At 39.7% G+C, this 25,087-nt stretch overlaps 1 protein-coding gene across 8 annotated transcripts in view; it reads right to left on the bottom strand.

The window, feature by feature from the left end:
- Positions 1 to 25,087, bottom strand: part of MAST4 (microtubule associated serine/threonine kinase family member 4) — a 319,996-nt gene that overhangs the window by 211,549 nt on the left and 83,360 nt on the right. For 6 of the 8 annotated variants that reach the window (XM_052776790.1, XM_052776788.1, XM_052776787.1 and 3 more), the window contains exon 3: positions 22,770 to 22,891. In XM_052776790.1, the coding sequence (XP_052632750.1) occupies positions 22,770 to 22,891 (122 nt within the window). Of the gene's footprint in view, positions 1 to 2,412; positions 2,510 to 22,769; positions 22,892 to 25,087 lie in introns of those variants that run through there. The other 2 variants (XM_052776791.1, XM_052776796.1) reach the window with 2 other exon arrangements.

The following is a 25,087-nucleotide window of genomic DNA, read 5'->3' on the forward strand; positions in this document are numbered from 1 at the left end:
ACACAGCTTTGAAGCAGATTTACCTGCTTCTATCATTTCTACCTCTAACCAGAAGAACTGACAGTCATATGAAGTAAAGTTAGCTGACCTTTCATTAAAGATCACAGGTATTTCAGGACAGTCTTAACCCAGAACCTTTCCTTTTTCTTTTTCTTTTTTTTTTTAAATCCCTTTCAGAATATTCTCAATAGACGTTAAAGGAAAGTATCAATTACATATGAAAGAGAAGAGGGGACAAAAGATATATGGATTGCTCCCACAGAACAACATAATGGCAGGAGAATTATTTAGGGTTTTTTTAATGGTAAGAACATATACTACTACTGTAAAATAACCAACTCATTACTTAGGGATGTACTATAAAAAGCAGATGTCAGCCAAGCAGACAACTTGGAGACTTCATCTAATCGGTATTTACTAACAAGAATTAAACAGGGGCTACACTCCTTGTCACATGCCATATCATCTGCCTTCCAGCTCACAAATTCATCATACTAGCCTCTAGGCTAGTTGCACAGACAACAGATGAAGATAAAAACAGAGCAACAGAAGAACGTAAGGGGAGCGAGAGGACAATATGAAGATAGATTCAGTTAAATGTCTAATGAATACACCTTGAGTGTAAATAGGATTTCTCCGCCTCCATCTTTCTCTAGACGATAGCAGGTCAACTTGAACAACTTTGACCATTGGCTACTTTTCTCCACCCTAGGACCAGATTCTAATGACAGGCATGAGGTACACCTCTTTAAAAACACTTTATTACTGCTTGCACTGCAAGTATGAATTGGTCTTTCTGGTACTGGGATTATTCACTACATAGCTTCTAATACTCTCAAGTGACCATGTAAGCATATGCAGGAGCAAGCAAGTATTCTGTGAAATATGCTTGGTATTCATTCAAAATCACTTTGTTAAAGTTGCAGAACATAAAACAAACAAACAAAAAACCCTCAAAAATAACATTTGCAGAACTCAGCAATAGGCTTTCACATTAAGGTTTGTGCTATCCCTTAATCAGAACGGACTGCTGTTCAATTCTTGTTGAAAGGCAGAAATCCGGTTTACACTACTCAATGGATTACAGCAGGTTTAGCAGGAGGAAATCCGGTTTCACTGTGAAGATCTACCTCTCGAAACTTTTAAATCCTCTCCTTTAAAAGCTGTCATCGGCAGTCCCAAGCTGCAGCAGAGATTCTCTTTCCCATTTTACAATCAATTAATAGAAAAGATTTAGGATTTAAGGACTAGATAAAATCTCAAAATCTGCTTATAAAAGTAACTCACTTTCTACAGGCAAATGCTATCACACAAAAAGTTAAAGAAAAGCTAACGGATTCTTAAAAGACTAAGAGGCCCCAGAGAGTTTTTAGGACCTCTCTACGCTACATAACAAGCCCAGCCACAGATCCTACTTATTTTCATCCGTCTAATAGAAACAGTCACACCTGATCAGCACCAAGTTGAGAGCACTGATCAGAAAAGGCATCTTTCTAAAAAGTTCACAACTGTGCAAGTTCAGTGCATTTTAAACACTATAAGCAGTTTTACATTACTTAAGAATAAAGATCCCAAATATAAGGAGGCTTTCCTCTTCACCCTCCTCCCATTGAAACATTACGGATGTAAAGGAAAACAAAAGAAAGGAAGTGCATTCATCGCTGAGGGCGACTTGAGCAAAGGGGCTTTCTAAACAATGGGCCTGAATGATGTAGTTTGAGGTGGTGCTCCATTTTGGTGAAATTGTGGAAAAGTAACTACACCCTATACTCGATTTTTATCACACGCTCTTTATTAATACCCTTTCTGCCAAAAAAAGAAATAGTTATTCGAGCGTTTAATACGTTATCCAAGAAGAGTACGCAGCTCGAGTCTTGAGTTCAAACAACATACGGTACCAACATTTTGCCATAGCCCACACTCCATTTGGGATATGTCATTTTCTTGAGTTTACGAACGCCAGCGGAAAAGTCAGCGAAAAGCTGACTGAAAACGGCAACGCTCCCGCCTCGCCGCCGTACAAAGTGTGCCGCAAACGCCCAGAAAGCCGTAAGCAGGCGAAACTTTGTCCCCCCGGTAATGGCTGTCTATTCCCGATCCTCAGAGCACTGCTAACGGGGAGCACACGCCCGCACCGCCACCGCCGCTCCTGCCTCGCCAGCTCGCCGGGAAGCGCCCGGCGCAGCGCAGAACTCCTCAGCGGCCGCCTGCCCGTTGGGGCCAAAGGTCGCGCCGTTCCGAAGCCCGGACGACGCCGCGCCCCTGCCGCCCACAGGTGTGTCGTCTCGTCTCGTCCCGTCCCGTCCCCCCCGCCGCCGGGCCCGCCGGCACGCCTCACGGCAGGTGAGGGCAACTTCGAAACTGAGGGGAGGCGGGGGCCGCCCCCCACCGGCACCGCCCGCCCGCCCCTACCTGCAGACCCCGTCTCCGCAGGATACCCGGCTCGTCCATGGCGCCGCTCCGCCGCCCTCACGCCGCTGCGGCGCCTGGCCATGCCGGACTGCCCGGACCCCGCGCGCCGCTCCGCATCCCCGCAGCTGCTGAACGCTGACATCACGGCTGCGCCGATTGGCGCCGCCGGGGCACGTGACCGCGCGAGTTGTGCACCCCGGCAACTTCGGCGCGCGCCGGCGGGGCAGCCGCGCGCGCGCACGCGCGGCCCGAGTCGGGAGGGGGGGGCACGAGGGCACCGGCCGGGGGCACGAGGGCACCGGCCGGGTCCGCCGCGGCGCCGCCCCCCGCCCTGGCCCGGCACCGCACGCCACGTGAGGCCGAGGTGCCCCAGCCCCGCCTCGCCTCGGTCGGGGCGCGTCCGCCGGTCCCCCCCGTGCCGCAGCCAGGTGCGGCCCCGTCCCTGAGGGGGAAAGGACGGAGCGCGCCGCCCCCGCCGCTGGGCCCGGCCCGCTCACTGGCACCGCCAGGCTGCCAGCCCGCCCCGGAGCATCGCGTCGCGGGCCGGTGTCACTCACGGCGCTACTCGCACCAGATCAAAACACGCCGCGGGAAAAATCGCTTAAACGCAGTCATGAGGTGGAGCGTGAACCCACGGCTTTAGGATACGCAGTCAGAAAAGAGCATTCCCGTCACGTGTAAGTAATTTCAGTGTCTGTTTCAGCTTGTTTACCTCGCTCCGCCTCATATTCGTTCGATTCAAGGCAGGCAAGAGACGAACAGCAAGTTTTCCTTTACTTCCAAAATGCGACTGTAGTAACATACGGTAACAGCACTTAACAAGAAGTGACCCCTAACAGGACTTCCCATCTGACCCAGCGGAGAAACCGCGGAGAGAGGACAGGCTGCCTCGGGGGTGCAGAGAACCGCAGCCAGCAGGTCAGGCTGCCACCTTGGCCACGTCGCCCAGGCACCTCGCATCAGCTCAGCTGACCTGACTGAAGCAAGGAAAACTCCCCTCCGTCAAAAACTAGGTGCTGAATCTGAAGAGGTTACGTCTGGAAGCACAGATGCTAAGCAGGAAAAGGGTATTGGACTTTTCTTATCAGCTAAGCTGTTGGTTAAACGGATTATTGATTTTTTTTTCCTTCCCAAAGCTGTCATCACACTATTAGCTATTCACCCATTAACAGTCTAAGATGAGGATTATGACAATCACACCCTCAAATCTAGTGTTAAAAAAAAAAAAAAATATTGATTTCCTGTCAGATTGCATCATTTTGAGAAGTGGTCCATGTACATTCCATAGTAGTAAAACCTGCTAGGGGCAAAAGCATTTAGAACAAAAAATGAAGGATTACTGAAAGGATAACGCTGAGCAGTAACAGCTTATCTGAAGAAAAGAGGAAGAAAAGGCTGCTGTACTTGCCCCCGCGCTCCCCGCACCGCTATTCTTCATATAACTGAAATGCATTAACATTATTGGTTAACACTTTTTACAGTAAAAGGAAATTTCAGCACTTTCGCTAAGCTACATTTCTCTGAGACCTCCAACTATGTTATTTTAAAAAACAGTCAATTTTTATCAGTGTTACCCAGCGACATTAACTGGACAAGTTTCCCCTTCCTTGTCTCTCCAAGTCTCCAGCTTCAAATGCATCCATAGCATCAGGTCAATGGCTTAAACTTAGCCATTACCAATTTCAGTTACAGGATCAGAGCTGTATTTCAGTTCAGAAAGAAATAAGAAGCTTGTACTGACCAAAAGTCCAGTTCCACAGGAGGGAGACAAGAAAAATCAAACACACTGATAGATTTATAGATTCATAGGCCATAAGGGAGCATTGTGACTGTCAAATCTGACCTCCCCTGTTACAAAGGCTACTCTATTCTCCTGAATTAATTTTTGAAATATAACGTCTCTTCAAACAGCATGCTGAACCTGGGGAAAATTTTTTCACTTTACAGAATCAAACTCAAAAGTGACTAGATCCCTCACCTCTGTGAAACAAAGGGAAAATGGAGTTACATGAAGGATATACAGGTATCTCCTTTGGGTTCCTCCCAAACTCCTCTTTTCCCGTTTCCATTTCAAAATGTCATCTTTTCTTTCTTCTTTGTTAATACTTAAAAACTTTCTGCCGCTCAGTCACATCTATGTGCCCTCACATCCTACCTTTTCTATATTTCTCTGTTTCCAAAGAAGAAACAGGCAAATGAATTGCAATTTAAATGCTGCTGTTATGCCTCCAGCGAGGACAGCAAAAATGAATTTGAGGCAATAGCCAAAGACTGTCAAATTTCAAGGGTGAGAGGCAAAACCTTACCATTTTGTCTCTCATGACACACCACAGGTTTCAGCTGCAAAGCTGTTTGCATTTATATACCTAATCTAAATACATATTTACACAAGTTTTATTTTAATCACTGAAATACAAAACCTCCCAACACACAATTTATCAGTTCCTTTAAAATAATACTGAAGTGTAGTTGGTTTTGTTCCAACAATCATTCTAGCATATCCAACTAGCATAGATGTATGAATTAGAAGTGTTCTATCCCTTCTAGCTGAGAGGTCTGAGACATGAAAAATTCTATGAATTCATTACTTGAACAACAACAGCAAAAAGAAGTCATACCACCAAGTAATGTATCACCAACAGGCACAGATGCAAAAGGTCCACAACCTAACAAACCACCTCAAGTATCACAGAAGTTACAGTTGTGTACATGGACAGTTTACATAAAGAATTACAAGCAGGCTAAGCAAAGGTGTCACCTGCATGAAGAAACTTTCTAACTACAGACAAACAGCGTACAAGTATTACTTTGCTTCGCAAGAAGCTGAAGATCATTGGCACAGCTACCTAAATAATACTGGAAGGCAGGAGAATGAAACAAAGAGAAGACTGCCTTTCAGTGGAAGATGAGATTAATCCCAAGTAGAAAAGCACAGAACTACCCTTCAATGAAAAGTGTATTCAGTGCCAATCCTAAAAGTGGCATTTTCCTAAGCTTATGCTGCAATTTATTAAGGCATATCAGAAGGTACTGAAAGGCAGAGGTTTGCAGCTAATGAGGCAAGCATCAATTGAATCTTCTCCCAATCTATGAATCTTTTTAGGTATTACCAAATGTGCATCTATGTGTTTGTCGTGGTTTAACCCCGGCCAGCAACTAAACACCACGCAGCCGCTCACTCACTCCCCCCCACCCAGTGGGATGGGGGAGAAAATCGGGAAAAGAAGCAAAACCCGTGGGTTGAGATAAGAACGGTTTAATAGAACAGAAAAGAAGAAACTAATAAGGATAATGATAACACTAATAAAATGACAACAGCAATAATGAAAGGATTGGAATGTACAAATGATGCGCAGTGCAATTGCTCACCACCCGCCGACCGACACCCAGCCAGTCCCCGAGCGGCAAAATCCCTGCCCCCCCACTTCCTCGTTCCTATACTGGATGGGACGTCACATGGTATGGAATACCCTGTTGGCCAGTTTGGGTCAGGTGCCCTGGCTGTGTCCTGTGCCAACTTCTTGTGCCCCTCCAGCTTTCTCACTGGCTGGGCATGAGAAGCTGAAAAATCCTTGACATTAGTCTAAACACTACTGAGCAACAACTGAAAACATCAGTGTTATCAACATTCTTCGCTCTGAACTCAAAACATAGCACTGTACCAGCTACTAGGAAGACAGTTAACTCTATCCCAGCTGAAACCAGGACAGTGTTTAAAATAGCATAAAGCCTGCTATTTTTGTCTGGAGGCTTTCATGAGTTCTCAGCTTATTATTTCAGTAATATTAACTATCAAAATCATGGCAGACAAGATCTTGGTATTGAAAAAAGGAAGGAAAGGAAGGAAAATCATGAAGTATAAACATGCTCTTTGGCACACTTTAACAATACTACCCTTATATACATATGAAATACAGCAAACTGCCTCACAGATACCTTGACATCACTTGTAGCAGAAAGGCACACTTCAGTTGTACACACACCAAAAAATAGCACATGTATACAGAATATGAAGAAGGAAACTTCATTTTTTTTCCCTGTCAGGGAACGCAAAATTATTTTAAGAAAGACAATAAATAACCTCAACATTTTCCAAAATATTTCTCCCCTATAAATGCAGCATTTGACCTGATTAAATGTGCAGGATGTTTCAGATTTAGATACATACCCCCAAGTACATGTTTATTTAAAGCTGAAAAGAAACATGGTAGCAGACAGTTTTCAGGACAATTACACAAATTTAGAAAGTTTATTTCCTCATTCAGCTGGGGTTTTTTTGCATTACTCGTATCACTTCACTTAGAAAAGAATATTGACTGACAGAACTAAGAGAATTTAGAAATTACTGATTACTGAAATCACCCAATTAAAAGATAAAACCTGAGCATATGAAAATATATATGAATATATAACTACAGTTTTACAATGCAGATTTAATTTAATTTTATGTATACACATATCTCCCATGTGTGGCTGCCACTTTCATACTACACATGGTGGCAGCATATGACAAAGCAGATTTATTATGCACCATGGAACAACTCACTTGTACTCTGCCCTCTAAATCTCTGTCAGGGCTATTTCCTATACCTTAAATACTCTACAGCATCAAATCACTATCACTGAGTTTTTAAAATAATTTTTTTCTTCCCAAGTGTGAAAAATCTAATGCTTACAGAACAAGCAATGCACTAATTGCCTTACATTCTGTTAACCTGCAATCCAAAAGAAGAGGAACTGTTTTTCTCCAGCCCTGGTAAAAAGGGAGCTTTTCATTGTATTTTTGTCTACTGATAAGCTATTCAAAAGTGACTGTTAGTAGAAAAATTAAAATATTTTAAAAGTGCCATAGTTTCAGAAGTCCAGGTAAGTTGACACACTATAACTACAGATACCTGGTTTTACAGGTACAGGAATGGAAAAATATGGAAGTGTTTAACACTAATTCCTATGCAGCCTTTCTCTAAGCACATTAGAGAAGAGAGAAACAATTAGAGCATACCAGAGTGTGCCCTGTTCAATGTTGTAGTTAAAATGGTTTTGAAACAAACTCATGCAAACACTGCTTTTGCATATGTGAAAATGTCAAACAGAAGCAGTGCAAGTTACCTTGCCAACCACAAGTGTGCATGCAGCACAAACACACACGCTAAAATTCATGCATCAAACCAGACCTAACCTCCGTAGTTGAGTTAAAGATCTTCATCCACATCTTTTCCATATATTGTTGTCTTCACATCACCATGACTCAATCCACAATTACTATTTTATCATTCTAATCATTCAAGTTCAAACTTTAAGAACCAGCTTCCAATTTCTATAGGTCTCCTGCCAGCAGAATTGTGGCAACACATGATGCTGGATAAGGCTAATACACAACTAATAGAAAAAGAAGATAGAGGAAATAGCTTTTAGAAAAGTTATTACTGAAATTCAGCACTGAAGAAAGGTGGGAGAAAAATACGGTTCTCCCTTCACCCTCACATACACACCCACCCCACCCCACCCCCCTGCCCCCCCCCAAAAAACCAATGACAGCATTAAACAGGAGAAAAAGTCAGAGTAAAGAAATTTATATTCCTTTTAACTGGTATCCCACTGACTCCCAGGCAGCGACTATCTTACTACACCACCAAAACAGCCAAACAATTGTCAACACATACTTTTTTGTTGGTTTACTTTTGCCAAACAGCAGCTATCAGCTAAGCTGCCTTAGTGGGTGTTAAGGGTTACTGTCTTAGAAGGCTCAGTTGCAGTTTACGTAACAGACTACTGTTTCTCTCAGCAACCCTGCACAGTCCTAGCTTATCATTGTTTCAAATTTCAAAGCTTTCATACCTTTTAAGACAGCTTTGGATTCTAGAATGAAAAAGCTTAAACAAGATGATTTTTGTAACTCAGAAATGCTTCTTAAACATTTACTTTGTGTACATTTCCATACCTCCTGTTTTCAAGTTTCTCAGTGCAACAAGCTTAACCTAATCAGGCAAAATACAAGCATGTTAAAAAAGTTGCAAAGGAGAACTGCACAAGGCTAGCTACAGAATTTAACAAAACGAAAACTGAAACATCAGAGTGTGAACCATACTGGCATATGGCAAAAAAGCTTTTTATTTTAAAACTGAAATCCCAAGGCTGCATCAAGTTCAAATCTACCTAGAGCCTTCAAGTTCAATGAGCTTGTCTTCTTAGCGGAAGACTTTTAATCTGATCTCAGATTGAAGCACAAACATCCTAGCAGATTCTTAACACAGTTTATACAATGCATAGCAATGATGGACCATTCAAAATACAGTGTTCCTGTCTCACCACAAATGCAAAGGCTCACATAAAAGTAGCAGAGATTTCTAATATCCAAGCTTCGGTGGCCCAATAGTTCATCTTCCTCACTGCACATTTTTATTCTACAGGGGTATTTGGTGCTGCAAGTAGTAGACTGCAGCTCCAAGAAACACATTCAGTAGTATCCATTATAACCTGCTCACCACCCAAGGAAATAGTGTCTCTCCTTGCAATCTGAAGGCAAACACCAGGTTTAAAACTAAACAGAAAACACACAGACAAACAGAAAGCTCATCTCAAACAAAAACTTTGTCACATATATGTTCTTGATCACAAAGAAGATTTATTTCATCCATGCAACCACGGCGACTTGCAAACCCAGAATAATATCAGGTGTTCTAGCAATGATAGTTCAGAGCCAACTCTCTAAAGCCTTTCAGAGCCTATGGCAGTATAGCTTCCTATCCACTATGAATGAAATGTGCATCAAATTCTGGCGTCTTTCACCATCTCCCAGAGGTGGATCCCACTTTGATTATTTCTTCTCAAGACACACCATGGGTCTCAAAGTTTTCAAACACAAAAACTATATATTGAAGCCTTTTGAAGTTACTTCTAAGGATAGATTAGAGCATAAACTGTAAAGGGAAGGTGACATTACAAATCCACAAAGGAGCCCAAGGTTATCTTTCTGAAGGGTCATAAGAGAAATTGAGCCACCTTTACATGGCTTTACATATATATCCACACAAAACTTTCCATACTGTCACTCTGCAATGCTGTGGGACAAAGGGATTTCATTAGAAATCATAACGGATACCGGATCATCGTCAAGCGAAGTTACAGAAGCATGAAAACCAAAGCCATGTATGATATTGGGAACTGGAAGATGTGCACATATTTCATACATCAGTTTGACAAATCACTGTGGAAATGAATCAAAATGAAGATAATATTTAAAGAATTTTATACAGATCAACACCTAGCCATCTTACATAAATCAGAAACTTACAGTATTACTACCTACGGTTCCATTCCCCAAGAGTTTTCTTTAATGCAATGCTTTTAATGTTTTCTGAGGAAAAAAGGCTATGGAAACACACTATCCATCTGCCTCTTGTTCCTTCAAGTTCTGAAAGCTCTGCTGCTGTGTGAAGTGTCACTGAAATCAGCTACAGCGTTGGAAGAGAGACATTTCATCAAAATTAGCAGCCAAAACCAACAGACCCACACTTACACTGTGGCTGAGATAAGGGACAGCTGTAGCGGACACAACTGTAGCTCTACAATATATACAGCAAGAATTTCCTCTTGTACAACCACAGGAAGGCTCGTTTGTTTCAATATTAACGGGAAAGCATATTTAAGGTATTCAGTCAGTGAGGAAATATAGGCCAGCTTTATCACAAACTATCTGAACGGGATAATGAGAATCCACCACTTGGTTTTCCTGATTTATTTTCCAAGATCTCATTTACCCATAAAAGCTATGCTGTGGTATCATATGAACTTGCACATTACTTCAGGGAACAGGGAAAGCAATTCTCCCATTTTAGAGTGTTAGGAGCTAAAGGTGCCTTGTTTAAAATTATGAGAACAATAAAGACAATTCATTAATAATTATTAACATACATTGCAATTCTGAGAAACTAATTCCTTTAACAGAAGCAGGTAACATCCGTAACATTGTCATTAACTACTAATAAGGCATAATAATTCATATACAATTTTATACACTGTAAACAATACACATTTTAAATATTTAAACTGTAAAAGTATTTCACAGTATTTCATCTACATAGCCATTTATACCCCTGTCTACATTTGCCTAATGTCCCTTTCAAGGGCTTAGGAAAAGTATGGAATAAATGCTCCATGTGAAACTAACAGCTCCTTTTCAGGATTCAACATGATAACCAGTACCCCTCAGGAAAAGAAAACAGACATGCTTCACCAGCCAAATATTTTCAAGGCATTGCTTCCTATAAGTCCCCAGCTACAGCACTGAGAAGGCATTGCTGGCCTGACAACAAAATTGTGAGCTCTTAGCAGTATTTTCCTATATCCCCCCTTCGGTATTACAATCCTACCTCTGCACACAGAGCAAAACACATTGCTCCTTTTACACGTCTTTTATATTTCAGAAGTAAAGACTTTCAGGCAATATACACTGCATGGATTGATAAGAGTGCTATTCAATTTGTGTTTCCCTTCACCACACTACACAAAAAACATGTTCAGATGAGCCAGGCTGGTCTGCTGTGTATCCAGGAGAGCACTCCAGCTACTAGGTCCAGCAATGTGTTAAGAGAGATTTTACTATTCTTCTGAGCCACTGTCTATTACTAAGAATACACATCATGAGCAGGGAGAAATTCAAGATTCCTTAGCAAAACTCTAATTCTCTTCTTCTAGAGCTGATAAATCTACAAAAGTGGCAAGCCACAGGTCAGTGTAGGGGTGAAACAATTTCTTACACAAAAAACTACAGTTGACTATAGCTTTTTCTTAAAAAAAAGAAAATACTATTGGGTTTCTGATTATATCTTAAGGTTCTCGAAAATAAACTGCTTTTTCATACTAGAGCACATATACCTTGCCAACAGTCTCAATTACTCAAGGAAGAGTAGCCATGAGAAAAGGATGCACATTCCATGGACAGCGTAGGTACACACTGGGTTTTCATGCCACCTGCCGGACAAAATCCTACTTGCACCAACCCATTTCTGTTTTAGCCATTCAGAGGGCTTAGAAAGGTAATAAATCAGTCATGAAAATATCAGAAACAAAAAAAAATCGCTGCAGAAGGAAATTTGTTTTTCAAATAATTTTTCAATAAGTAAACATCCTCCCTTTCAATGACAGAACATACACAAGCACATTGGTTACAACAGACATTTCGACTGCAGTGATTTTGCCTTTTGCATCAAATACTGTGTTTCTCACTGCAGCAAAAAGCATAGATAAATCACGAATCCAACCAAGACAGCAAGCCCTCCGATTTTCCAAGTTTTCCATAATTATACAATAGCATAAAAGAAATTTATTTCTGAAAGCACAGGCACATCATAAGTACAGTCTGTTTCTCTCATGGACCTCTTTTCAACAAGAACTGAGAAATTACATACATACCAAAATGTTCTTCCTTTTTAAAAAAGCTGCTGAACTACTTGTCTCAGTATTTCCCCAAAGAATGCCAAACAACAAACATACAGGAGTTATGCCATTTTAAATCTGAACGTTTGCAGTTCCACATATGTTTTCGGAGAACAAATAAAAAGAATCCTCTGAGTTGAGGCATTTTCTAACAATCAGCTCAACAGAGTATTTTAGATTCTGTATATGGAAAAGGAAGCAAATTCTTAAAAAATTCTCATGGTAAAACAATAACAATTACATTCTGAATAATCCCTCCTAGATACTTAGAAGTTTGGGTTTTATGTGAAAACAGTAATAGGCAAGCTGTATTCCAACCACAATTACTAAATTCTGGAAGGATTCAAATTATTGTTTTGTTTTTAAATCACTCTGAACAATGATGCACCTAGGCTCCTTTATTTTATGCCCCATTTTCCTTTTTAGGAGCATTTAATCTCAACATTTGCAGTATTTTCTTAATGAGATAACATTAATGTACATTCCCTTAAAGATGTATAAATCTTCTTAATGTGTCCTGGCTGTTCCTTCCAGTATAAGATTCAACACTTCCCACTACATGGTCATTTTACTTCACAAGAGCACCCTCTTTCATTAGAGAGCAGTAGTTAAGTGTTTCACCACTCAAATTAATTCAGAAGGTAGTTCACCTTGCTGAAGTCTTGACTCTCCATGGACCTAAGATCCATTACAAACCAGACAAACTACAGAAGTTTGGAATAAAAGGGAATGCTCTCCTACTGATCACTAGTTTTAAGTTGTCCCATGGTTGGTAAGACCAGCACGTATAACAAGCATACCAAGAAACTTTTATTCACAGTTAGAGGTTTCTGGAAAAGGAGCATCATGCTAGGTAAGTTTGGTCAGGATATGTTTTTACTGGCCACAAAATCAATGAAATACACTAAGATCCAACTCCACTTTAGTTGTAGGTTAGTCTTCTTAGTTAATTTGAGCTCACTCTCTTTTCTCCCTTGTTTACAGCAGACAATGTGATAATTCAATTTTGTTTCTTACTACCAACTTTCATCTTTTTTTGAATAGATAACCTAACACAGAGAATTAGAAATCTGTGATCAGCCAAGTGTATATTACTATCAAGTTATTCCGTGCATTACAAAGTCAATCATCATTTCTGGATTTAACTGACCACATACTGAGTATCTTCCACTGCACACCACGTAACTGCAGATACTCAGCAATGATCAAGAGGTTAAATGTATTCATGAGAGAGTAGCAGTTAACCAATCTCCTGCTGATTATTCCAACTTTTACTCAACTGACACTAGGTCAACTTGAGCACTTATCTAGGTTTCTTAATCTCTACATGATGAAAGACAATTCTTAATAGATGCAATGATCTTACTGTACTATTGCTTTACTAAAAGTATGATGGAACTTGATATAGACATCTGCTCCACAATAGGGCATATTGTGATAAAAGAAAAAAAGCAAGTAGAACGTTTTCTAGCTTTACTGAGATTAAAACAGAGTTGCTAAAAATCATCAGTCCACTGTGACAGTGTACAGAAGAGTGGAACAAACATGGTGACTGCATCTCACCAGTAAAGTCAGAACAATTTAAATAGCTGTTACCTCAGCCCAAGGGAGGGCTTGCAGGAATATTAACAGGTAATGTAAGATTAAAAATATCAAAGTCCACATTCCCACCTGCTTTCACAGGACACAAGCACAATTTACAACAAGGCATCTGGTTCCACATGAATGTACAAAAAAGTCTGACTAAAACCCAGAGGTACAAATACCCAGCAGCATGTTCCAAGGCTAAACTGTGGCAGTCAACCCACTTAAAACTTTAAGTCAGTAATACTGCATCTGCTTTTAAACCTAGAAACATAAGAGATTAGAGGTAGCAGTGCATCATCCAACACAAAATAGGCTCTGCAGTATGTTCTCAAATTGAAAAATGCCTGCGGAAAAATCCCTGCTATACACATTTGCTTGTTTGGAACTAAGAAAAATCAAAGAGGAGAAATTTCCATTCCCACCAGAGGGATCTGGATAAACTACATTTCCCCTCCCCACTCCAGTGCCTCTAAGTCAGCCGTGTCATTCAACTCAGTTTGAGTTTGTTTATTTTGGGAGTTATAGCCATCATCAAAACCATGGGAGTACTTCAGCTTGAGGGATGAGTGTTATTGTTCCCACACTGTCTGCTTCCATCCTCTGCTACATTACAATCACTTTGCAAGTACCATAGGCATGAGAACATGTTGACATACAGAGAGGAAAACAAAAATGTTACTTCATCAATTTTAAAATTGAGCAGGAAACTGCCCCACAGCAAAAAACTGAGCAGAAAGGAACATACTTCATCAGCTTCCAAGCAAAGTACACCATTTTAGGCCAAACTTCACTAGGAAGTTCAAAGAGTTTCAGTATTTGCATTTCTGTTGATTGAAACTGCCACAGCAGAAATCAAGTTTTCTACAGTGATGATTACTCTTAAGCTGCATCAGGAAGAATATTTCTACAATGCTCAAGATTAAGTTTCTTGACAATATATAGTTTCACTATTAAAATTCAGATCAGTGGAACAGGATCTTATCCTCTACAGCATTTTTTTTTAATTAATCACCCTAATTATGCATAGGTACCAAATTCCTAAGACTTTTAAGAACAGTCAGAGAGGTTGTAACTGCCCCATAAGAACTCCGAGTGACACCCTAACATACTGCTACCCACCTAGGCAACACAGGGAGCACTCACTTTGAGGTTATCAACACCTCTTACTATGCCTTCAGATCCTGAATGTAGACAGAAGTAGTGTAGACAACGATTTTCCTACACTTATAATGATATTCCCCCATGGCTACTTTATCTCATCTATTTTAAAGGCAGAGCTGAGTGACATTAGTTTAAAATTTTATCACATACTTCCAAGAGTAGAAATCAGACCATCAACAGCAGATTTGTACATCAACACACACTCCTCAAGCAAAGGAGAACTTCCTTGCAACTTGTTATTAAATATTTTCTCATTAAATGTTAAAAACTATAGATGAATCAGTGTTTGAATTAACATGTTAACTGACTAGACAATGAAATCACAGTAGTCAGTTTTCTCCTGCTTTTTGTGATGGGGTCCAGGAGCCAGCATTATAGCTAAATTTTCCTAAATCCCTCCCTGTGCCAGACATTTTTCCAGTCTCTTCACTTCCTGCTCTCCATGTCCTTTTTACCCTCTTTATCCCCCTCCCATTTCCACCCCTTTAAATCCTTTAAGGGATTGCAGAAGCTTTTGATCTAAGGCCAGAAAAGCCCATCACTGTATTCCTGAGTCTTATCCCTTGTTAATCACAGATTATAACATTTTATTCAGTTATCCTCTAAGCAAAGTCCAACAACAAGCTGAGAAAGGTTGTATTCCCAGAAAGGCATCTAAACTTTAAACGCTATAAATGATTACACATCAATTTCTTCTGGTTGTATAGTTCATTGCCAAACCACCATTACTCCCTTGTTTCTCATGTGGCTAATTTTAGGAACATGAAAGTTCATGGCCTCGCTTTTGTAACACTTTCCGCTTTTTCCACTTTTTGCTTTTTAAGGGATATTGGCAACATAATTCTAGATGACATTTCAAGATAACCATCACTACCACCACACACACACAGAGAACTCAGATATCACAGCAGACAAGCAGAATAAGCCCTTATTCAGCCACTACTAACATACCATCAGAAACTTCAGTTCTAGGGATGAAGCACTACTTTTAACCTAGCTTACTGATCTCAACTGTGCAGGTTCTGCAGACCAAATTAAAACCTAAAAGAATAAGGCATGCTCAGCTGACAGCACAGGCTAAGTAAGGTAATTTTAACAGCCCTAGCTTCTTCATTATCTAGAAGTAGAAACTGGGCCTAGTGAGCCTCTTCTCTGTTTGGGGAAAGTGTCTCATGAGGGAGGAAGATCATTATATGGGACGCCTGGAAAATAGAAGCATGGTGTTGATGTGCAAAATAGGGATGTGCTGCTAGATCCTACACACATTTGATCTCTACTGGTTTTGCACCATTAATAGGATACAGAAGAGGATTATACCTACATTCAGTTCTAACAAACTGTGCAAAGTACTTAGAGTAACATCTCCTTTCAGTTCCAGAATATGCTCAAACACATCCTGTCAGCTGTAAGCTAACTGAAGCTGATAGGAGGAGACCTACTTCACCACAAAGTGGGTGTGTTTGGAAGATAAGTTGGATATGCTTGCAAGACGTTTTAACCTAGGTCAGTCTTCTATGAGAGATTATTTTTTTACCTACTTTTCTGATTATTCTTTAACTAACGATACTCTGCAGCATGAGATGTGTTCTCAATTCTGAGAAATCGAAAGCTCTCTATGGGAGGAGAGTTAACCCTGGCCATCTCCACTTCCATATTTCATCCACCAAGAACGAGCAAGAAAAAGCATCAAAATTAATAAAACCATTAATTTTAATCAGACAATTTAGGAAAGGAGTCAAACATCTGGAACTCTGTCAAGCAATTGAATCTACAAATGTGTCTTCAATCCAAATGTGCAGTGACTATTTTAAAAACAATGATATAGACAAATAGAGATATATCTATATTGTGAAACAGAGCACCCAGTCATCAACTTCTTGCATCAGTTTGTCAGAAAATATAATAATTTCATGGCTCTAGACCAGGTCTACTCCAGCCTTTTGCTGTGTACGAGTATAAAGGAGTGCTTATGAAGATGGATGTTCATTTCCCTTCCTCTACTACTAAATTAGAACTAACTACTGAATTAAAACTGCAATTAAGAATTTGTTAGAAGGCAAATACAGACAAAGAAATGTGAAAGCAAATACATATTCATGGGTAAGGAGTTACTGAAATAAAATACACAAGGGAGAACAACTCTCTAGTCTTAAAAGCTAGAAGCAATCAAAGCATGGAAAACCTGCTACCATTACTTGGCAATTGTAGCATTTCATAGGAATAAATACTTTACATTTTAAAAAGATTCTCAGCTATTAGTCTTGGATATTGAACTGATTTTAAATCAAACAAGAACATGGCATTCAAATTTATACAATGGCTTAGCATTCAAATAATCTCCTCAGTTCAGACTCAGTATTTCTGAAATGTAGCTAACTATTTGGGGGAGATTTGAGAGACAGGCCCAAGATTAGGTATTTAGGCAATTTCTATTGTATCTTCTTTGTGTTTCTCACGAGTGCCATCCTTGTACGTGCTCATTAACTTACAGATTATTAAACAGCTGCTCATGGACACAACCAACAATCTGAGGCATCGAAGACCAAAATTCCTGGACAGAAAGAGCTAAAATGTAAAGCAACACAACTTTCAGACTCTTGCTCTCTAATAAGTTTATTTAAAAATAAATTCAGCTATGCCTGATACTCATTAGATAAAACTGAATACAGGCAATTAATGATTTGACAAATTCCCTATAATTCTAAAATAAAACATTTAGATAAAGGCCTTTTTTTAAACTATGTTGTTTGCCCAAGCACAATTGATACTGTCATTCATTTATCTAACCAATTAGTGTTTCTAAAGAATGTGTTTTATTTGTTTGCAATCATTTATTATCTAAGCTATAATTTTGTAGCTTCTCAGGCAACAAATGGCTGTCTTGCATCTGGGGAATAAAACACACAAAGGGTGTTGGTGTGCTGTTTGAATACATGCAATTACTAGTAGTTACATTCTAATTAGCATAATTAGTTTTGAAACAGTTCTCATAATAACTGTCAACATTATGTCAATTTAGCTGAAGTTAATGGCATATTTAACAAAGACACACTTACTCATTTTCAATATTATACTATTTAAAAGAAAGGAGGAGGCAAAGCCCTTTCTGAAGTAAAACTGCTTTTCATAGACACTGAACATTTCTTATTTTGTTTCCTTTCAGCAATCCATCTTATAAAACAGCACTTTATATAATTACCACCCTCCAGCTTCCATAAGACCATTCTTACAAATTAACACTGATAAAGTGGCAATAAAATGCAAGCATACCAAAGTACAGATGCTTACAAATTCAATCTTCCATTGTTTTGGGGAAGGCAACAATATTTTGGCAGTTGGTGAAGAGGAGAAAGTTGGGGGGGGGGGGGGTAGAATCAAGAGGTAAATCTTGAAAAGACTAAAGAGTTAAAGAGTATGCTAAAAAGTAGCAAATGCTTCTATAGGCATACCTAGACAAAACATGCCTTCACTGCTTACTAGAGAAGGGTACAAGCCATTCATAAAGGCCAGTTTTACCCTTTTTCCAGTTTGGATACATTACTAGATACTATTCAGTAGTAGTCAAGGATGTTCCATTATTAAGCCAAGTAAAAATTTAGTCATTTCACTGACATCTTACAAGTTTCCAAGAAGAAACAACATGCCTTTCAGAGTTTGCTTTACTTCACACCATCAATGTCCATCTTCCACAACAGAAAGGAACAGCCAACCTATGCTCCGTACTTGCCATAAAACTGAAGTTACACAATCAGTCTTGACTGAATTTAAAAGCCAAGTGTATTACAACGTACATGTTTCATTTGAGGATCTTGTTTACAGAGTATTTTTATTATGTGGGTATTTTAAAGAGCAAGTTACCATTCAGTAGTCATGAAATATGCTGTCTTAAAAAGGTCTCTGGACTGTGAGAAGTCTTTGTTGTGTTTCTTTAATTTATATAAAACAGATAAACAAAATTAAAGACTTCATGCTCCTTAAAGTAGGAGATTACTTGTTTATTAAAAATCACAAACAAAAAAACAGAACAGGAGTTTGGTATTAATCCATGGTGAAGAAAAAGCAAATCTACAGAAGTTTTAGCCAATTAATTTGGACAAATTTCTTTCATCTACACATTTACCATCATGTATCATAAAGGCACCTTATGTCCAAGTTTCTACTGTTTTTATCTAAGCAGCTATCCAGAAAAAGTTAAAATCAGGAACCTCATTCAATCCATGCCACTGAGAGACAAAGTATCTTTCTGCCAATAAATGGTAAGTAATTGCTCAGACATTTTCAGACTCATTATCATAATTTTAAGCACATCAGCTTATAACAATGAAATACTAACAAAAATGGCTTTATTTCAGGTTATTTTGAACTATTTTCCCAAAATTCTACTAGCAGTAATAGAAATAGACAAGACAAAACAGTAACTAGTAATGGTATTTGTAAACACTTGTGGAGTGGCAGCAGGGCTAGGAGAGAATAAGAGAATTACTCCCAAGTTTTGGATGCTGAATGAGGCAGCAACTCCAAGTTAACTGCCAAACCACTTCAGTAGAAAAGAAGCACTTTCAGGGGCTGATTCATACTACCCTGAAATAAATGCCTGACATCAGGCAAGATGACTGTCAGCCTATAGGGCAAGGAGAGTCCAATAAGCTAGCTCTACTGCAGTTTCCCTACACTTCTGCAAAAATCAGCACTGAGATGCACACTCCGAATTGTCTTCCAGGAGCATGTATTGCTCTCCACTGACGATGCAGAGGAAGAGACTGACCAGACCAACACATGACCTGTGAGAACATCCTAAAGCAGAACTGCTTCACACCTCAGCTTCACCTTTCTATTTAGTGTCGAAGACATTCTGTATTATATTCTTAATGTTTCTAAGTCCACATTAATACTCTCCAGACTCCCATCGTCTGTGTGACCACCACAGAATCTGTCTGTTCTGGATGGCTCAACGTGCTCCTCTAAGAAGTAGAAGAGTAACAAGACTATCACTTAGCTACCTCTGAATTAAAAGCCCCCAACAAATCCAATACACTGCCCATTCACCTGAAATCAGCCTTCCCCATACACATTTTTACCCACTTAAACGGTTCTATACAGAAACTTTATTTTTAATTTATAGTCCAACTGCCTATATTACAGGAGTGAATCATGCATAGCTATTGAACTCAATCTAAAGCAACACCTGCAGCCCATTTTTAATCAATATTCCATAACTCACTTAATCTATAATCTTCCACAGAAAGAATTTACATCTGTGACACAATAAGTAATCTAGGGAAGTTTTTAAAAATTACTGACAGAAAAAGGGAAAAGTAAGTCTTTCATACCCCATTTGCAATTCCACTAAACACTAGTATGTATCTTTGAGCTGTTCATTTGTCATTCTTGTCTATACTGGCACATAATCACTGCTCACAGTCAGGTCCACATCAGCTGGGTATCAACCCCAGCAAGAATGATCAGTTCTAGTAGAGGAAATCATAACGGACTAGTAATTTTCCAGATGAGTGAGACATTACATTTAAAATCACTTCAACTCAGACTGTCAACAGCTATATGGAAATTCTTTATACAATCTCTTCTACATAAGATCAAACTCTTTCCTAGATATAATTAAAAGCTCCCATTACTACAACGTAACAATAGGCCTCCCAAACTCAACTCTGTCAAAGCACAGAACCAAGACCAAAAAAAGGGGGAGGAAGGGGAGTGACCCCTAACATATGGCTCCTATTAAGCAAAGACCAGAGTCTTTCAGAAGTCTAACAGCAAAGTATTATCAAAAGGAGGCTTGAGAAGAGCTCTGCCTATGTGACAATGTAACATTCACCTCCATAGGAGGCAAGTCTGATCGGCAGTTCGAGCTAAGAAATATATAATTCTGAGGCACCTGCATCTCCACCTGTCCTAGTTTCAGCTGGGATAGAGTTAACTGTCTTCCTAGTAGCTGGTACAGTGCTATGTTTTGAGTTCAGTATGTGAAGAATGTTGATAACACTGATGTTTTCAGTTGTTGCTCAGTAGTGTTTAGACTAAAGTCAAGGATTTTTCAGCTTCTCAAGCCCAGCCAGCGAGAAAGCTGGAGGGGCACAAGAAGTTGGCACAGGACACAGCCAGGGCACCTGACCCAAACTGGCCAACAGGGTATTCCATACCATGTGACGTCCCATCCAGTATAGGAACTGGGAAGTGGAGGCGGGGAATTGCCGCTCGGGGACTAGCTGGGTGTCGGTCGGCGGGTGGTGAGCAATTGCACTGCGCATCATTTGTACATTCCAATCCTTTCATTATTACTGTTGTCATTTTATTAGTGTTATCATTATCATTATTAGTTTCTTCTTTTCTGTTCTATTAAACCGTTCTTATCTCAACCCATGGGTTTTGCTTCTTTTTTTCCCGATTTTCTCCCCCATCCCACTGGGTGGGGGGGAGTGAGTGAGCGGCTGCGTGGTGCTTAGTTGCTGGCTGGGGTTAAACCACGACACCACCCCAAGCACAATCTGCTCTGACCTGCGTAGAAGGCTCTTGCCTGCTTTTGCACCAGTATGAAAGAAGCTGCAGTCAGGCACGGATAAAATATGTGGAGAGACAGGAAGGAAGAAGTCTGTGGCAGACAAATATGCCATAAAACTCGACAGGTGATGAGTGAAAGGCCCTTAAGGAAGCATGGCTCACTGAATTTTTCATTAGCGTATTGTTTTATGACCATTTAAAATACTTTTTGTCAAAATGCTGCTGAATCTTCCTCTTCCTATAGTTTAAGCATTACACCAAAACAAAAGCACAATGTTGCTAGTAGCATGACACCTAATAGTTGTGCAAACAGAAACAGAGAATCGAATAGCAACACAGCACTTTTTAAATTTAGTTAATTTAGATAATTAGAATAAATGCATTTTTAAGCCCCCATTACAGAAAAGAAGGAAAAAAATATACAGTTTTGATGTGATTTAAATTGATTTCTGACCACTTATCTACTTTCCTTTAAATCTCAACTATACATTATCCAAATACTTCCTTCACAATAAGCTATGTTTCTCCTAACAAACTAGAAAATAAAATTACACAGGTTGATACTTAGTTCCCTGGAAAATATTAGGGCTCAAAGCACAGAACTTCCAAAAGAATCAAGTGTTTGTAGTAAGCGTGGAGTCCAATAAACCACATCTGCCCCAAAGAGCCACAAACAATTAACATCACCACTAAGCAGAAATAATGATTACATTTTTAAGTACAGATTTTTTGCACTTGAAGTGAAACACTATTTCAGACAGATTCATGGAGAAGCCAGCCATCTACATACCAATATGACATGAAAAACTGGCATAGTGTTATCTGTTCAGCATTGTCTGATCATAGCCTCCTTTAACCTGAACATTGTGTAAAAACAAAAGCAAGTTTCCCCTAGAAAGTAGACATGGATCAGCAAAGTTTTAATAACCAGCCAGAAGGCAGAAGGGGAAGGGGGAAACATTAATAAAGCTTTTCTGCTTTTTTTTACAACATGAAATATATTCATTAAAGTAATTCTTTGAAGAAAAGTATAGGCTAGTATATGGGGTCCTGCATTAAATTTCAACACTTCTTAAGATCCTAATATACAGAAGCACGAAGCAGCATAATGGATGCTTGAAAACAAAAAGCTGAAAGTTCAAGTGTATGAGGCATCTATTCCCCTTTCTCTTTCCTTATCACTTTATCCAAAAGACTTAATTAAGCTTATGCTTCCTACACCCATGTTCTCCTGAGGACAGAGTCCTGTAGAAAGTAGAAACAAAGACACTGACAAAAAAGAAAGCTCACGAGAAAGGACAGTAACTTTCTATTGCTGTCTTAAAAAGCATGCCTTTTGGTTTTGGGGGTTTTTTGGGTGGGGGGAAAGAAACCATTTAAATGCAAACAGCTATACTAATGCAACATTCAGCTCAGAGTTTATGCAAAATCCAGTAGCCCAATTCAGAGTTACTGCTACCATAAACATTATTCAGCTGCAATCAACATATTAAGTAAAGTTGTATGAAGGAATGAATGCATTAGGTGCTTTAAAAATGCAGCCTAAGGATGAAAGGTTGATGTGGAAATAGTTTGATCCCCATCCCCCCACCAACAGATACAGACTTGCAATAGATTTTTTCTGTACGCTCCTAGCTTTGAAAAAAATTACTCACCAAACTAGCAGTAAGTGAAGGTGCTGACTGCCCAAGTGCTTGGTAGCGCATGCGAACAAGATTAGAGGTTTCTGCAGGTTGCCATAGCTGCTGTCCAGTTGCACTGGGAAGCAGATACTTGCCTGTCAAGTTAAGAAAAAGTGCATTAAGATATTAGATGTTGCAGATGAGGCAATGCAATGGACAGAGTTTACTGTAAGATAACACTCTTACCATTCTAAAACATTTGATTCTTTCACTATAGCCCTGACCAGAGGGGATTCCATCAGAACAGAATTCCTGCTATTCACTTGCTAGCCCTTCATGTCACCGTTCCACAAGCTACACTTCTCTTAGGCAAATTCATTTTTGCCATGTTGTCACAACTGTACCTTTTTCCTACCTAGAAACACAATTAATGCAACGACAGATGCAAACATCCAGAATGGTGGGTCTGAACCAAAGAAACCTAAATTCTGAAGGCTAGCAAAAAATAAAATAAAAATAAAAATAAAAATAAAAATAAAAAATATGCTGCTATCTACGCCTTGAAGGAATAAGGTTCCGAGGTACAAAGTGAGGTTTATTGGAATAAGGCACTTACTATGTGGATAAAAATTACACCACCCTGCGAGTGGAGAGTATTCTGCTTCTGTTCCAAAATTCCTTATAATCTATCTAATAGGTATCACTCAATCTCCAAGAAAGTATCCATACCCAGCATCACAAGTAAGAGGAGATCACCAAGGCGCAGGCCAGCCATTCCTCAGGAGCACTCACATCAGGCTCTCATGGAGCGGTTGATATACCCCTCCCTGGTGGTTGCTGTGCTCACCGCCCAGCAGTGTCATTTTGCTGTGGCCAGGCAAGCTCTGGCCCAGTGCAACAGAAGGTCAGACCCCCAATCAAAGCACTGACACTTGGTCTGGATCATCTCCCCACAGGTACTAATTAGGCAGAAAGCATCGCTGGCTCAGGAAGACCCTGAGCGGTAAACCAGCAGCAGGGAGAATACTCAGGGAATTATAGTAAGAGGACAAGCATGTAATGATACTGTTCCTTTTTGCTTACTTTCAGCCACTGTCAAGAAACAGGACAAGAGGCTATATACTGGTCTTAGCAAATACGTCCACCTTAAGTTCTTAGTTATCTCTGAAAACTATGCAAAAGTGAGACAATCACACGAATAGAACAACTGACTTCTCTTAGAATACCAACAAGCTGATGCAAAGCCACAATTCAAAAGATTTTTTTTTTTTTTAAATCAAATCTAGGTTCAAAACCACAATGCAAGATTTTCATTGAGCAGCTCAAGTGAAAAGCATCTTCCAAACCACATGTCCTAAACATTTGTTTCCTGAAATTACTAATTCCCATATCATTAATCTCGTCACCTCAGAGAACTATGGAGTGGGTATGTACCTGACTACTGACACAGGATTTGCACCCTGGTAGGTGGGCACAGGTTTGCCAGAAAATCAAAGGCCCCAGTTTCATAACCTTATTTTTAACAGCAGATCCACAGAGAGTTGCTGAGGTCTCTGGAAACTGTCTATGGAGCTAGAAAGCTCCCAAGCAGCAGCACAGGATAGTCTTTTTAATGCTTCCCAGTTAGTCTTCAAAATGTGCTATTGTTCTTTGTTACACTGGTAAAGCGGAACCCATAGACATTTTTCACCCAATTTGCTAACAGCTTGCCTGAGACTAGAAGAAAAACGTACAACAAAGCTGTGGTTTCTTGCCCAGTTATCCAGGATAACAATTTTCCAGAACTGGAAAAACTGAATTAATTTCTCATCTGCTCTCTCTGCCTGTTTCTATCAAATTCTGGTTACCTCTTTACATAGGCTCCCACCACCCTCAACAGAAAGGATGCCATAAAAAGCTTAAGGCATTGATTGCAACGTCCACATCTTTGATATTCCATTGAAGTCAATCCTGGAATATACCAGTGACATATGCAGTCAGTTACAACTTTTATCTATCACCTCAAAAGGTTAATTCCTTCTCATCTAGGTAGGAAAAAGATAATTAAAAAGTGAGTGGAAAAAACTAAGTTATACATACCTTGCATTTAAACGGGTATGTTCTATTTCTTTAATGCTCTCCACATCAAAAGAGGTCTAAGCATTTTCTTTACTCTCTTTTTGACTCCACTCCTGATAGTCAATGGTAAGATGAGGTTCTTGGGGTGAAACCAGGCATTTCCTAGTGCTGGGTCCCCCGACTAGAAACATCTCTCCAGGCTAGAATGCAGACTACAAACACTGTAATGAAACTCTGCAAGAAGGCTCCTAAAATTCCAGCCAAGTCAAGACAGCTCCGAACAAGACATCATA

This window comes from Harpia harpyja, chromosome Z (assembly GCF_026419915.1).
Source record: "Harpia harpyja isolate bHarHar1 chromosome Z, bHarHar1 primary haplotype, whole genome shotgun sequence".
In the NCBI taxonomy this organism is placed as follows: Eukaryota; Metazoa; Chordata; class Aves; order Accipitriformes; family Accipitridae; genus Harpia; species Harpia harpyja.